Source organism: Dermacentor albipictus, unplaced genomic scaffold (assembly GCF_038994185.2).
Source record: "Dermacentor albipictus isolate Rhodes 1998 colony unplaced genomic scaffold, USDA_Dalb.pri_finalv2 scaffold_23, whole genome shotgun sequence".
NCBI classification, from domain to species: Eukaryota; Metazoa; Arthropoda; class Arachnida; order Ixodida; family Ixodidae; genus Dermacentor; species Dermacentor albipictus.
This window is the reverse complement of record NW_027225577.1, coordinates 2,694,201-2,709,912: the sequence shown is the minus strand read 5'-3', so window position 1 is coordinate 2,709,912 and position 15,712 is coordinate 2,694,201. Positions and strand designations below refer to the sequence as shown.

The 15,712-nt window shown below is 43.5% G+C and overlaps 1 protein-coding gene across 1 annotated transcript in view; it reads right to left on the bottom strand.

Moving 5' to 3' along the window:
- Positions 1–4,459: 4,459 nt before the first annotated feature.
- Positions 4,460–15,712, bottom strand: part of LOC139052448 (DNA damage-binding protein 1-like) — a 60,911-nt gene continuing 49,658 nt past the window's right edge. Inside the window, exons 21-22 of the mRNA XM_070529550.1 lie at positions 11,735–11,858; positions 4,460–7,594 (exon numbers count right to left, since the gene is read on the bottom strand). Of these exons, the coding sequence (XP_070385651.1) occupies positions 7,511–7,594; positions 11,735–11,858 (208 nt within the window). The 3' untranslated portion in view covers positions 4,460–7,510. The remainder of the gene's footprint in view (positions 7,595–11,734; positions 11,859–15,712) is intronic.

Genomic DNA, 15,712 nt, shown 5'->3' with positions numbered 1-15,712 from the left:
GAACATGTGCGCTCTGTAGCTAACAAAGCTTCTTTTCATTTGCCTAAGCATTTTAAGTCCTGTCCCTGTGAGACAATTCTTTCCGGTACTCGAATTTTAGGCAGGAGTGGCAATGCTTTGGCCAGAGAAATGGTAGAGGCATATCATATTAGAAAGAAACTGCCTCTATTAGCGATACGTCGGTTGTTTTGAATAGCAAAGAAAAGCAGTTTTTAGAAATGCTGCTGTATTCTATACGCTTCTTGATATGATGCATTGGTTGGATTGATGGGCAGTGCGCTTAAGTGATCCTGGTCTGCTGTGTACTTAAGTGGGCGAAGTCTTCAGAATAAAATTTACAGGGTGTCTACCAAGTTGACATTTCCGAATTCCCCGAGTTTTCCAGGTTTCCCCGAGTGATGCAGAACTGTTTTATGTCAAGACGGGCTGAAACCATATCGCCCAATGCTATCACTCTCTAATAAGCATATGAAAAAAAAAATTAAAGAAAAACAACTTAATCCAATCTGAATACCAAGGAGTAGTGTTTATGTAATTCAAAAAGAGAACAAAAGGGTGGGGTTAACAAAAATGAACGGCGAATAAAATGTCTTCGAAAAAAAATTGCAAATTAAGTCGGACATTCTCAAATACGAATAAAAAGGAGATGCATACAAAAGCAAATATTTTCGAATATGAGCTATTTTTATCAACTGGTAGCAAGCTTAGTGGTATGAGGCCACTCATTTGCCCCACGGACCGTTTGAAGCATCTTCTTGTTCAGTTGCACAGTCCACGTCTAATTTTTCGAACTCCCTAGGGGCCGCGAAAACGACCGAAAAATCTGCCAGTTGGAAAAAATAAATGCATGTCATTTACTGCCCTCAAGGGCTCAAACCGCCGCAGGCACATTCGAAAACACTCTGAAGGCCTGTCGGTACACATATTAGGCATATCGGTGCTCGTACTGTGACAGGAGATACCGGATACCGGGTGTCTGTATAATTAAGGAATACATACTGTGTCCCGTGGCAATAGCCCCTTCGCACGCTCATGCTTCACTGCAATACTTTTGCGTATGCTTCACCAAGTAACATATCTGTACAGAGGCGAAGCTGACTTTCGCGAACCGGCACTATGCAACGCATTGTGTTTTCCAAGCATGTTTCCAAGCATCTAAGCCAATCGCGAGGACGACAAAGGCGGAGTCGGGGCCATTTCTGACAGCAGCGAATTCTTTCAATGAAAAACACGGCACCCAACGGCAAGAAGCTTAATAGAGAACGTCGAAGCAGCTTAGTCTAGCGTTGCCGCTGTGGTGGCTACGGCTGCCAGCGGATCTGCGTGCGAGAGCGCCGATTCGAGGCGGCGATGTAACCAAAACGGCAGCGGTGGTGGATCTGATTAATGCCGTTTCGAACCTGCGGTCACGGCAAACGGTCCGGAAAATCGGACGGCGAAGGGTTCTTGCGTCCGAAATTTCAGACTTTCTGATACATTGACTCTATGGTGTACGTGGTGGTGCCGCGAAGCCGTCTAAATGACCGGGCATGCGGAAAGTCGGTCATTGACTATACACTGGCAACTACTCCAGCCGACGACAGGGAGTCAAAGACGACTCATTACGATTCCTGTCTGTTACTCGAGCCAGCATTACCTCAACTTTCGACCCTTTCAATAAAATTACAGCAAATTTTCCCTGATAGAGGCACAACTTCCCCGAGTTTTTCCAGACTACTCATATCCCCGAGAATTCCCGGTTTCCCTGATTGGTAGACACCCAGAATTTAGTTGCATGTTAGCGCTTGCCCTGTGCTTCCATGTCTATCTTATGTCCCCTCTTAGAATTGCGCTTACCAGTATTACTCAGTAGTACTCATGTCGTTTATAGTCAAGCTTATGTAATACAACGGCAAATTGTTGCACGAGACCGTGTACAAAGTGCAGTCAAACGTGAAAACTATTAACATGCGTTAATTTGGATGTGATGATATTTACAGAAACACATACGTATGTGTGATGCGCAATAAGTGCTTATACAGCACAATACACGTGCAAGAAACAAGCTGCCGACCGTGAAACAAAACTAGACCTGATTGAGGCATTACGACTTGAATGCAGTATGTACCTTCTGGAAATGGACCATTGTTGGAGTCTAAAAAAAGTTTATGCCCGTTGGGTTGCGTTTTGTCCCCACATAATAATAGTCTTGCTTGCGTCTCTTTCCTTGGAAAGTTTGCACTTGCTACTTTCCCGTTACGAATGCTGCTTCACCCCCTTGGCCTGCTTGGGGTATAGAGCTTCATACAAACATTACTAAAGGGAACTGTGGTGCTAGTGTCTAGGGGAGATGCACGCAGAGCGGTTCAAAGTAAAAAAGAAAAAAATCCTCTCAACCTTCCTTGGTTCAGCCAGAATGTGAATTATGGCTAGAACATGGACTTGCATAAACTTCGTCCTCACTTTAAATAGTTTCACGACTTTTCGAACTGACGACTTTCGAGCATTAAAATTGTTTGATGGTGGGTACAGGTGTTTGTGCGCCTTACCTCGACTACAGTGTACTGTACCTCGACTCTGGCTGGGAGCGGTGCTTCCTTGAGAGGGAGTACGAGCAGCATTTGGTTTTAAATTTCAGCTGTTTTCGCAGCACACAGCGCTGCAATACTTTGCAGACACGACTGTCAGCACATCAAGTATGCGCTGCGCTGGTCTGTTTAAAATGGCGAACCCTGGTGAGCGGTACTTTAAATAGGTGAGGGCAGTATGTGCAAGTGCCAGAAACTTCACTCAGATTATCCATCTTTGTTAGCATTCCGAGATGTTAATGCCTACCACCTTGAAAAATACAATAGACAATTTTCGTTGAGGTCGTCTTCCATGTTTAAAAAAAATGCTTAAGTGTATCTCTGCTATAGGGTCTTTGTCTGCAAGATAGTCTTTGCACTGCAATACAGCTCGACTCCCCTAATGAGAATTTATGCGCAGACCAACAGTTGCCATAATAAAACTGTATACATGTTCGTAATAAATGACAATTTTTACACTTGCTCGCCCTTCGAACGTGCTCTTTTCACTCTAAGTGATCCTACTGCTCCCCAGGTCGAGTGATACACACCCGGATTATTTTGAACTGCTTTTGAATTTCAGGCACTATATCTCACCTAAGATAGGGCAGGCTCAAATGACAACAAAGCAGAATGCAAAGAAGGTAAAATAAACAAACAAATATATATATATATATATATATATATATATATATATATATATATATATATGTGTGTGTGTGTGTGTGTGTAGATTCAACGCAGAAGTTGGATGGAATCTACGTGGAGCGAAGCTTTCATGAAGCGGTTAATAAAATGCTATAAATTTGTCCATTTCGATCCTTCGTCTTTGGTGTGAAAGGAAACCGACGTGCACACATGCCCTCACTTATCCGCGCTGCTCTATGTGACAAATCTTATATTGGCTTATATTTCCATATTTCTTATTTTAAATATACTGGCCCCTTCTTGGCTGATCACTTGTTGCGGTTATGTGGCATAGTATAAAAATTATCACCATAATGAACACTTGGACACGTTTCTTGGCCGTTTCCCTGTTGTGGGTATGGGCCATAATATGGAAATCGTCATCATAACCAACATCCTGACATGTTTCTTGGCTGATCATTCATTGTGGTTATTTGTCTATCAGTACGAAAATCACACTCATCAACTTGCACCTATTGTCTCGAAGATAGTTGGCATTGTCACAATATGTACCGTCCACTTCTTGGCCAATTTCCTCTCTTTGGCATGGGCCATTGTACCACCTGCTACTTAGATATGCCCTATTGTCAGGCAATCAGCATCACGATTATTATTAACATCCATTCACACTTCTTGACTGATCCCTCGTTGTGGCCACATGCCTTAGTAAGAAATCCCAATCATCAACAAGCAGCGATCATCTCAAAGAGCTATTGGGTGGCAAGGATCCGTACTGCCCACTTCTTCACTAATCGTCGTCGTTGGTATGTGCCCATGGTGTGAAAATCTTCATTATAATCAGCACGTGATGACCATTTGAAAGAGCTAGTTCGCAGTGGCACGAGAGAAACATGTGCATTTGTGGCCTAAATAAGGAAAAAGTTTGCGGACTAATGTTTAGAACATTGAGCTGCTGCGCTGGCAGCCCAACGTTCGAATCACGATAATGGAAGTTTTGCTTTAAAATAAATGGATGAAAACTGCAACCACATCCAGCTACATAAATGCAATTGCTTTGAAGGCAGTTTTGGTCACCCTGACATACCAAAACAAAAATTCAAGGGCTGCCAAAACAAGAATGCAAGGAGGAACATCTAATGCTGCACCTCCAACTGAATTAACAGCACAGTAAAAAGGATGTGTCAAGACAGCTGCAAGCTACCGTCCTGCTGCAACATGCAAGGCTACATAGTTATAAGCAATGGTGATGGGGCAGCACTCCGATGTGAATTATTTCAACATATAAACCTTTATTCTTTAACTCTCCACAAGTCTGTGCAAGCTGAAAGAGAACACAACACAAGCAGAAAGAATAAAAAGCACAGTAGGAAAACGAATCTGTACAAATGCTCTTGTTTACAAAGTGGGAAAATTGCAGCTCTGCGCCAATCTGCACCTTCACAAATAGCATGTGTGCATTCCAAACAAATGCTTTGTAATTTATTTTGATAGGCCATTACTTTGACTGGTAAGTGGGGCTCACTTAAACATCATTAAAAGCCAAGACCTTAAGCAATGATGCAACACCACCGTGCATACATTTGCCAAAGTGAAGCCTAACATGCCATAAATTATACACTGCACAGCGCAGGTCGATGGAGTATAGGATGTTAAAGAGAAACAAACGAAGTGCATGCCAAAATATAAAAATAAATGAGTGCAACATTAAGAACAGAAACTGATGTTAAACGTAACTTGCTCCAGCTGCCACAGAAATGTAGTTTACTCATTTAAAATAATAACAGCATGAGAGACAGGGACAAACAAGAAAAGAGAGACACAGCGCTGCCCATGCGTCTTTCTTCGATTGTCCGTCTCTTGCTCTGTTCTTATTTTAACGTGAGCCACCAGCATGTCCAAGTCTCTAACCTTCGTTACTCATATTTGTTCTCAATGTCAAAATCAAACTTGTATACATTATTTCGGCAGTGATGGAACTGAACTATGACAGTGATACAGTGCATAATGACAAAGAATTTTCTGCAGCATAGTTATACGAAATACAGGAGCTCCATGCTGATTCCCAGTTGCACAAAATTTGCATCTCTTAGTGCTTGTACTGCCAACAGGCTTAGCACTGGTACAGAATGCTTTGCAAGGCCCGACTTGCATGATAGTTCAAGAACCAAGCACAATTCTTGTGCTATTAACCTTATGTTAACCTATGAAATAGACACTTCAGCAGCTGCTACTGAAGTCTTGGACTTGAGGTGGATGCATCTGCAGATTTTATTTGCTGTCAAAACTGAGTGGTATAGCAAATAGGGGCAAACTTTTACCATGAATGTTTTTATTAAGTAAATAATTTTCCTAAATGGTAAGGGAAATAAACATGTATAATGTTTACTGAAGCCAACGGAAACCTTTTTCACTGACAAAGGGAAGCAAATTTGACACAAGTCCACTAAGCTTCTCTTTGTGCTCAGCCCAGCTCAGCAGGTTTTCGTTATTGGTTTTAGGAAGTTTAGAAATACAATAACAATGACAAAACATTTAAGCAGGCTGCAACCATAACAACAAGAATTTAAATATAGCACAGCCTAATTTTCAAGCAGTGAGCTATCTTTCTCCAATTTGGCATCACCCCAAGTTGGAGTATGATCTTTCCTATACAAACTCGCAAAACTCACCTACACAAGTTTCAAGGCAAGACATGTTAATTTAGTCTAATCACCTTGCCACAGCTTTGAAATAAAATCTTGCACATCTTGGGTGCACAGTGTATTGCTTCATTAAAAAATAGGCACCTAAATATAACCCCACATCCTCGCACTAATCATGTGGTGAGAGAGGAAATGATGTTGACAACATAGAAAGCAGGGAGCAAGCAATTTTCATAGAGTGGCACAGGCCCCAACTGTGTTGTGTAGAGCATTCGAGTGCCGCATTGCTCTTCAGCAAAAAATTTGATAGCCGACAATGGCTGCCAGGCTCGAGAAGCAAGGCTCGTGTCACGTGTGGCTGCAGTGGCACACGAGGCCATGTATACGCAAGGGCAATAGTACTTCAAGGCCAGTTAGCCACTGCTTCATATCGATTGCTCTGCTCTGCTATTCTAGTGTCCTATGCAAGGTCTTCATGCACTGTACATCCATGTTGCAAGACAAGAAGGCACACAACTTGCCTTCTGCTGAATCACAAGTACAACATGATGGCTTCCAAGCACTTCATAAAAGAAGACGACAATCTTCAACGAAACCCAATCACCCCGGGATTCACCTGTAAGTGGACACTATGCACTGCGACACCCCCAACAGGTGGGGAGATGCACAAGTAGCCACATATAACATAGTGGAGTGAAGCTTGAGAGGTGTGCACACAGAAGTCAAAAATTGTGTCAGACATATACTTGGAGCAGAAGCTTTTAGAATTAAGCAAACTGGCATGATACCAGTGGACTACAAAACTGGCAGCTGCTGCAGCTTCTTCAGTCAAATGCCCATTAAAAAGAGTGGCAAACTGTGCCAGTTTCCTCAAAAACTCCTTTTGTAACTGCTTTGACACATACTTCAGAAATTGTCAGCTTGGTGGCATCGGCTCTTCATCTTCCTCCAAAGTTATGTAGCAATGGCTGTCAACACGCTCCTTTCTTCCACAAATACTTTTCCGTACTGATTTCCTTACTGCATTTGAAAACTATCAAGCTACATGACCAACGCAAAGGGCCATGCAGGGATTGCAGGTGATCTGTTTTCTAGCTGATGCATACCACAAAGTACAGAGTTGCCCACTATTAGAGGAAACACCTAGTCAATACATAGCCCAATATAGCTTAAAAGTTTTACTGACTTATGAAAGACTAAACAGAAATTACAACAAATTGAATATTAATAAAAATATATGTAACAAGAATTTACATTAATTAAAAATATAACAAGAAATCCAGCAGACAGATGTCTGGTGGCTTTCTTGTTATACCTGACATGCTATCATTATTAGTGGAATACCAACAATGCGTTCCTTGTAAAAGTGGACGAGCCTGTATTTGCGGTCCAGCACATGCATCGTCAGGTGAACAAACTGGACGCAAAATGCTCCTACAGCAAACTAGCACTCTTATGCACTGAGCTGCTTGGGAGGAGATGGACTTCAAAAAAAGAAAGGCATAAATTAGGCCATCAAGGGAGAGGAAACCGAAGTGTGATCTAATGGTCGCAGATGTGTTTTAAGAATGATGAATAGTGATGATAGAAGTACCATGGCAGCTAGTGAGGGCAAATGACGCAGTTCGTGGGAAAGCCCCGAAAAACAACATACACACACACACACAAGCACTCTCAATGAATACGGCTCAGCTCTTCAATGATTTTGATGAGGTCGTCCACACCAGCATCCCTCTTCATGCCACTGCCGTCGTCCATCTGTGAGCAAGAAGAAGCTATCACTGAAGTCTCAAAATAAAGCAACACTTCAGTATCAAAAAGGCACTTCAGGGACAGTCAAACATTCAGAAACAAGTAAGCTACTGAAATACATTAAGACACTGTAGAAATAACTATGTATGCACAGTAGAACCTCATTGATACAACATTTGCGACTGAGAACACAACAAATAATCCAATACAGTTATGCCTTCTTTGCCAGTTAATACACCCCCGACAAACATGTTCTTTTGGCACCAACGTTCAGTATGTCAACAAACTGCAATCATATGATACACTTTCAGGCCACTAGATCCCATGTAAACAATAACAAGTGCGAGGCACGTACAATCAAGATCAGCAGGCCCCTGTTGGGTTGGCTTCCCTGCAGTGCTTGCCTACCCGTGTCACATGAAAATGCTACCATGCACTCGGCTGTTTAATCTAGTACCAGCCAATTTCCTCACGAGCCCTCGCAAGCTGCCATTCCCAGCTATCGCTGCCAACCAATCACGATATGCAACTTCGCCTATCTCTTTCATAGCACATGCGGCATAGTGTCATTGTAAGCATACTGCATGCTTTCAATAGGCGATAACGCAAACACACCGCTGTCTTCTGCTGCAGGTGCTGCAAAATCAATGTCAAGTTTTGCGCTGGCAGCATCTTGGCATCGTATCATGGCATTGCCAACCAGCTCGATTTCATTTCGGTTTCCCATCACCGCCTTAAAACGACAACATGCGTCTTGAGTCACTCAGGGCCCATGAGCTCAACATGCATCAGCATCTCATGCCACAACAATTCTCGCCGAGCGGCCACATGAAAACTTCCTGCTAAAATGCTCCACCCGAAGAAGGTGCTGACCCAGGCCAAATTCATTCAAGGAGCGTGAACGTTAGCTTGCTGAAGCTGCAAAAACAACATATATCTAGAGTTGTTCAGGTCCCACCAGAAGGGCGCGTCTCGGCGCCATGTGCTGCAACAATTCGTGTAATGTCTCGCATTATGTAGATGTGAACTCTAGTTAAGTCTGTCAAATATTTTAGTGACTTTGGATCATATGTTTTCCCGGTTAGTATGTTCTTTTCTTGCATTTTTTTCCAAGATGTACAAATGAGGTTCTACTGCGTTGAACAAATTAAAAGGGATTTTAAATATGAAGATAGAAAACAGCCACTTTTTATGCATTTAATAATGTTTTCGGTGACAAAATTTATTCCAAAGCATCCATGCACCAAACAGCCAAATAAAGGGAAATTGGGGGAGGCTGGCTGTGATCTTGAAAACATGCATAACTGACAACTACCAGAGTTTGGTTTAGTAATTGTTTCCTCGTAATGCTGTAAGAACACGTGTATTTATGGCAGCTATCTACAAATTTTATGCAAGTGTGCAGAGAAAGCAGAAACAAGATGGTATCAGACAGCATACAGCCCACATCATCCTTATTGTTCAGAGTTGACCAGACCTCTCTATCATCTTTGACCAGATGTCTTCGTCAAGCGAGTACAGTAGCAATGTTACACATGCACCGAGACGCAAGCACCCGCAGTCCCAAATAAGAGGTACACAAGGTAGAACTGCCACACACTAAAGCAGTAGCGGTGCCTTTTATAGCAGCTTTCATATGACTAAGACTTGCAGCAGCATTTTGGAATGAAAATATTCAAGGACATCACTTTCAGTGCCTACTGACTGTCTGAGGTAGTGAAGACAAATGTGACAACAAACCTGCCATACTTGCTACAATTTCAAAATTATCTTGTGGTTCCTTTAGTTGGCTTACAATTCACTAGCACATTTTTGAAGGTAATGCATATCACTCTATATGTACAAGGCTGAAACCCACCACATCGAGTATTCCTTTCACACTGCATGCAGGGGCGAAATGGGCCAAGTCAATGCAACTTGCAATCCCCTCATAATGCACTTGACCAACACCCATACTTGCAACTCTGACCATGCATCAGTTCCATCACCCCTTCCATTGTTTCCAACCTTCATCACACTACAATATTTGGTTCTCCAGATACGTGCACATTGGATCTTGGATGTCTTTGTTTAAGTCTCTCATTTACACACGTCTACTATGTAGGCACGCTCGCACTGCCTGCAATTGTATACAGCCGAACTCATTTATGCGAACTAGATGGTTCTGTAAGAAGTGGTCATTATATCAGCAGTTCGTTACATACGGCCTTGCCCATGAGGAGGCTCAAAAGCTAGGTGCACTGAAGCTGCCGTCAGCATTTACAATGCCGCAGCACTTTGGTGCAAAAACCCTATTTTCAGTGTCATTTTCTGTTCTCGGTGTACTCCCACACCGAGCTATGAACTTCTGTCAAGAATGTCCATCTAAAGAACAAAATGCAACATCGTATGCAACTTTCAAAACGGCACTTGGTTCCAATTAGGCCATTTCAAAACTGCAAATGCAGCTGCCATATTTTTTTATTCAAGAGCTTGTGATATATTTTGCTACCAGTGGGTCATGACTGTATTCTGCACAAGACATCAAAGCGTTCTAGTTGGCCGGAAGCGTAAACTTTCACAACTACTGTGGCATGCTGCCGTTCTGCAAACGTCTCTGACATTGTGGTCTCGGCACGACGACTGCACATCAGCCACACAAGAGCCGCAAAATTACACTATCTCTGTTGCTTTGGGAGAAGGAACTGCGATGTTCGAAAGGTAAAAGGTCACTGCGAACCATTATCAGCAATCAGCAATGTGTAAATGAAGCACAGCCAAATCGTGCTCTCCTGATAACGGCATAGTAATTGCCAATTATTTGCAACACTGTGGTGGCAGCATGTTGTGCAGGGTTCTTGCCAACTCAGGCCACATCGACAGGAACACTTGAGCTGCCATTGTTTCCATGTTGGAAGGACATACCGCACCTACTTGTGTAATGGCGGCAAGTTTTTTCCTAGATTTGGGGTGAAAAATCAGGGTTGTGGCTATTACACGGAGAAAAAGGCACATTTTTTTTTTTACATATTTTCAACGGTACTTGTTTTTGTTGAACTACAGTACTTGTTTCTACTGGCTCTGTCTATTCTTGGCTATTCCCGTAGGTGTCACCTGCTGGCTGGAATAAATGGTGATGCCCCAGAGACCAGCCAAAACAGTGTCTCGGGGGCAGCCACTAAATCTGGGAGGCTGTGCTATTGTAACCTGGAGGCGCCGAAAACTTCGCACAGCTGTCTTGTGTCACCGCCAAAAAAATAAATAAAAAAAAATTAAAAAAAACAGACCCCCCCCCCACGACCCCCTCCCCCGGAATTATCACACCACAAAACAGATAACACTGCCTACCTTCTAAAAAATCAAGGGTGCAGCTTATACACGGGTAATTTCTAAATGCATTTCTGGGGAATCTTTTTTGCAAAGTTCTAGCTGCGGTTGTTGCATGGGTGCAGCCATTACACGAGTATATACGGCAGCAGGTCGTTCCAAGTCGTTGAAATAGAAGTCATCTATCTACATGGTGCCGCATGAACAATTGCGCAAGAATGAGAGTGACGCCATTGTGGCATCTGATATCGCACAGGAACCAGTGCACGCCCCTCACCATGGTGTCTATGCTGTACGCCTCCTCCTTGGAGGCGTGCTTTGAGAGCGTGTGACCTTCGCAGCTTCTGAAATGTGCGCAAGGCTGTCACTCGCTCATGTCGAAGGCCACATCATCGTCCTGGTTGGACTGTAGCAGGATGTGTGCTACAGTGCGCCCAGCTTGGTGGCGCTTCCATGCTTTGGTATTTCAGATGTGGCCTCTTTTTATCGTGACCGGGTTCAAAGTGTTCATTATAATAGAACGCCGATAAATGCACTGAAATGTGGTCGTTATAGCCGATAGATTGTTATATCTGGGTTTTTTAGAAGTGGATTCAACTTATTTCGCTATAAATGGACCAGTCGATAAGGATGCTCAGGTTGTTCCATGTGCCCAAAAGAAGTGTTCTCAAATTGCCTTTGACTCTCTCTGGACTCAAAACTTATTGCATTCACTCAAATGCTGAATGTGTGGCAAGATCAATTTGGGACAGCTGGTGTTAAGAGAGCTTCCAGAGGTGGGATTTCACATCACAGCAGCACAATGAACGTCATCGGCCTCATTCCAACCTACAAGCTCACCTGAATTCCTTGAACAACCTCCTGCATCTTGTCCCGACTGAGGTCAAGAAAGCTCTCGATGAGGTCGCCATCTATAAAACCTACTGCCTGTTCTGTCTTCCTCTCCGTTGAAAGCGACCGCCAGGTGCACAGAAAACTGTCAAGGAAGCTTTACCAATGACGACGCAAGCACACCATGACACACACACCTTGACACAGGGCAAACTCCCTCACATGCATCAATTTTTTAAAAGTGAAGCTTTTCTTCGTTACCCTCCCCGGGTTTGGTGACCTTGGGCACTCCGACCTGGCTGTTTCCTTGCCAAATAGGCCAACCAATCACAGAGGAGTATGAGCGCCGCACGTGCCACTGGGTTCTTTGCACCATCACAAGATGGGGCTTGCCTCCGCACATACGCGGCGCTGGTTGTGCAGGGGGAAAAAATTAAAAAAAAGAAACAAAGATTGCCTTCGTGCATTTGCGGCTGCAGGGTAATGCTTCTTGCAGATAGAATAGATTCGAATTGCGCAACATACGTATACGTACGCTGCCACTGAAACCATGATGCGTTCAAGGCATCCATCGGACTTGCTAGTAGTCAGTAACTCTGCTTAACAAAAACCTCGGTATAATTTGCATGTGCCTGTGCGTGTGCATGCGTACGTGTACTTGTGTTTCAACTCTTTATGCAATCACACAAAGCTCCGCTGAATGTAGACTGTTTTATCAGCAAGGAGGAACGCAGCCTAGAACCAGAGCGCCGTGCCGCTCTCCTCCTTGCACTGGTATGTGCAGATGCAGTTTTCTCCCTGTGGCAGCTTAGAGAGGTAGTGGTTCAATTGCGAATTAGTGCGATTCTAACATGTTTGGTCTGGCATTTCTGCAATGTTAGATGACAAGGTTGACGGACTACAACTCTGCTGTATTTGGCTGTAAAAATAACTTTCGGAAGCCAGCGTGAAGTGCATCTTCAGCTGCAGCAACTTCGCGGACATTGCCGCTGCGATAGCAGAGAAGCATCTGCTGTGTATTGCCAGCATAAACAGAAAGGACTTGATGCCATCGTGTGTCTGTTTGGAAGGTTTTGTTCCCAATGAGCGCATGGCGACAAACTCGGAACTCGGCGCATATGACCAAACTGGATTATGAAAGAAAGGCGCGTATTCGAGTCGGTCAACTATTGCGAATGGAAGAAGTTAACTATTTCCTTGGGCGCGCACATTAAACTTATTCTGTTCAAACATGTTCTAAGGTTATCAAGCTTGGCAAGCAACATTCTGGAGGAAGTTGACCAAGGACGCATTATGAAAACAGTACATGACTAAGAAATGAAGGTGTGTTCTTTTCCATTCTGTAACCAAAGCCATGCCTACTGTGTGCTGGCCGGCCATAGCTCACATGGGCTCTCCCGTGCTTCCGAATCTCGCCAGCAAGTTGTTGATGCCCCTCATTGCGCCTGTATTACTGCACCAACCAAAGAAATCTGCTGCTACAAAGAGTAGTTGTTTGTTTTTCAGCTTTCTTGAGTTGGCGAGGTGCTCTTGCATGTACAGGCACCATTTGAGATCTAAGAGTGCACATAATCTTTCAACATGTCGCGCGCGTCTGGTTGATCATGGCATATTCACGGCCACTGTCACCAGCTCATTTTATCCATGTTAACATCCCTTTCAATAGAGTTATTTTACACTTCTTTATTTTGTAAAACTTGATGCCCGGGTTCTAGATAAACAATGTTTAGAAAATCGTACTACAGAAATTTTAGGAGCACGAAAGCTAGCAAAATGCGTTTCCTTGGAGCTTCGCAGTAATCTGGTTTGGGATGCACGCTTGTGCAGCACACCGCATGACACATGGAGACACCCCTGATTGTTGATGCCTGAGTGATACCTAAATAGAATTCAAGGCTAGACATACAATAATAACATGTTACATGTACACGTTATATATCGACAACATTCAGACTTGACTTGCCTCCTATTTCGATCGTGGGCAGAGCTGCGAGAGCGCCTCTAGGCCCGTTGCGACTCGATATTGTGGCTATATCAAAGCTAGAATCTATGTGATGACACATTAAGAAGTTTCCCAATCCAAGAAACTTGTTGACACCTCTGGGGAAAGCGCAAAAACTTGTCACTCATCGTCAACAGCATGCTCGCCGTGCACCCTCCAGTGCAATCCCACATACCAGCATGGCGCTGGATGATAGATAGTGCTGTGATAGCAAAATGGCAACACCCTCAATAACACGGTCTATAGATTTCAACTTGTTGAACCTACTGCAATTTTTTAAAAGATAAGAAGTCTGGTGATCTTCAGCTGGCAAAACAAAGCAACATAGTAACAGTCAAGTGCCTCTACAACGAAATGACCTGTATAACAAAGGAATAATTCTGTCACAGTTCTACTGTGAGCTGTGCGGCGCGTAACCTTTATAATGAAATGACCTGTATAGTAAATGATTTCAGAAGCCCCAAACACTCCCTTATAAAAGTGTTGAACAGTACGAAGGTTGGTGTGAATCATTCTACACGTTTGAAAAGCTTGTGCTGCAAGATTAATAACAAGATAGAATTCAGTTCCTGTGACTCCCACAACTATAAACAGCATGCGTGAATGAACAAAGCACATGGTTGTGAGCAACTGCCATTAAGACCATGATATGGTTGTCCGACTATTCTCAGTTTATCATTGCAACTGCCAGAGGGCCCAATATGGCTATACAAAAAAAAAAAAGAAACTGGGCTCTCGCGCACATTTTAACTCAAAATTTCAATATGAAATAGTTGCCACTAATCCTCTCCTACCGACAGTGACTGTTTGACACTGTGTGACATTAGAAAATAGGGGGCCACTACTGTGTCGTCTGCACTGAAACAGTGCAAGACCACATCAAACGTCTTGCTCCACATGCTCTGGCATCCAATGGCGCAGCAGCAAACCACCAGAGGCGCAGGCAAAAACAAAACGATGCACTGTGGCCACGACATATTTCTAGATACGTACTGCAATCACTTCCAGTGTTCGCAGTACACAGGAATCATGGCCTTCGAGACCAGCTTTTGTTGCCCAAAAATGCCGTTTCTGGGTGTGTCAATTCATTTTGTCACCACTCAGCGTAGCCAAACTGCTGTACAGTTCAACTAAAATTTAAATGCAACTTTTCTATCACACCGAATGCGCTCAAATTTTGCCAGCCTGCTGTGGGATGCGTACAGTTTAACATGAAATGCACAATTCAAGCTCAAAAGTTTCACGTCATGGCCCCTTTAAACAAGATGAAGCATAGACACATTTAGCTACCATAGTGATCTAGAGAAACAGTTCTAGTGGGCGCCAAGAAGTTGCAGCACCTTTAAGGCACTGGTCCATCCTTCCAACAAGGTAGACTATTTCAAGTTGGCAGTCTGACCATTTGGGACTTACCATATTTACTCAAATCTAATGAGCACTTTTTTACCGATAAAACGGGTGCAAAAATGGTGTGCGCGTTAGAATCGAGTACAACCCTAAATCTGTGTTACCATATCGCCTGTGGCATTTCAATATGTCCACCTTGGACGCGCTTAGAGCCTAGCTGCCGTAGCTTCCTCCATGTACTGTAGTACGTGCGTTTAGGCCACGGTGAAAGAACAGGCGCTTCGACGGAAGCACGCAGTGCGTCTCACTAATGTTGAGCCACCACTAGGAGGCGCTCGCGACTAGGGAGTTGTAAGGGGCTGGTGCGCCCAGGTCCAGACATTCCCTGGCCACGATGGTGGGAGCATGCTTTGCAGCCTGTGTTTTTTAGAGTGCCTGCTACTGTATTTAGCGACAAACCTTAAGCCACTGTATTTGTGTTACAAAATCTTAAAATGTGATTTATGATTGCTGAGGCACTTTGCTACCTTTTCTAAACAAAAGCATGCTGTATTTCTCTTAGTCAGCAGTCACAGTTCATCTCTTGCTGAAGCCACTAGTAACCTAATTCACTTTCGTTACTTCTGCTTCAACAAACC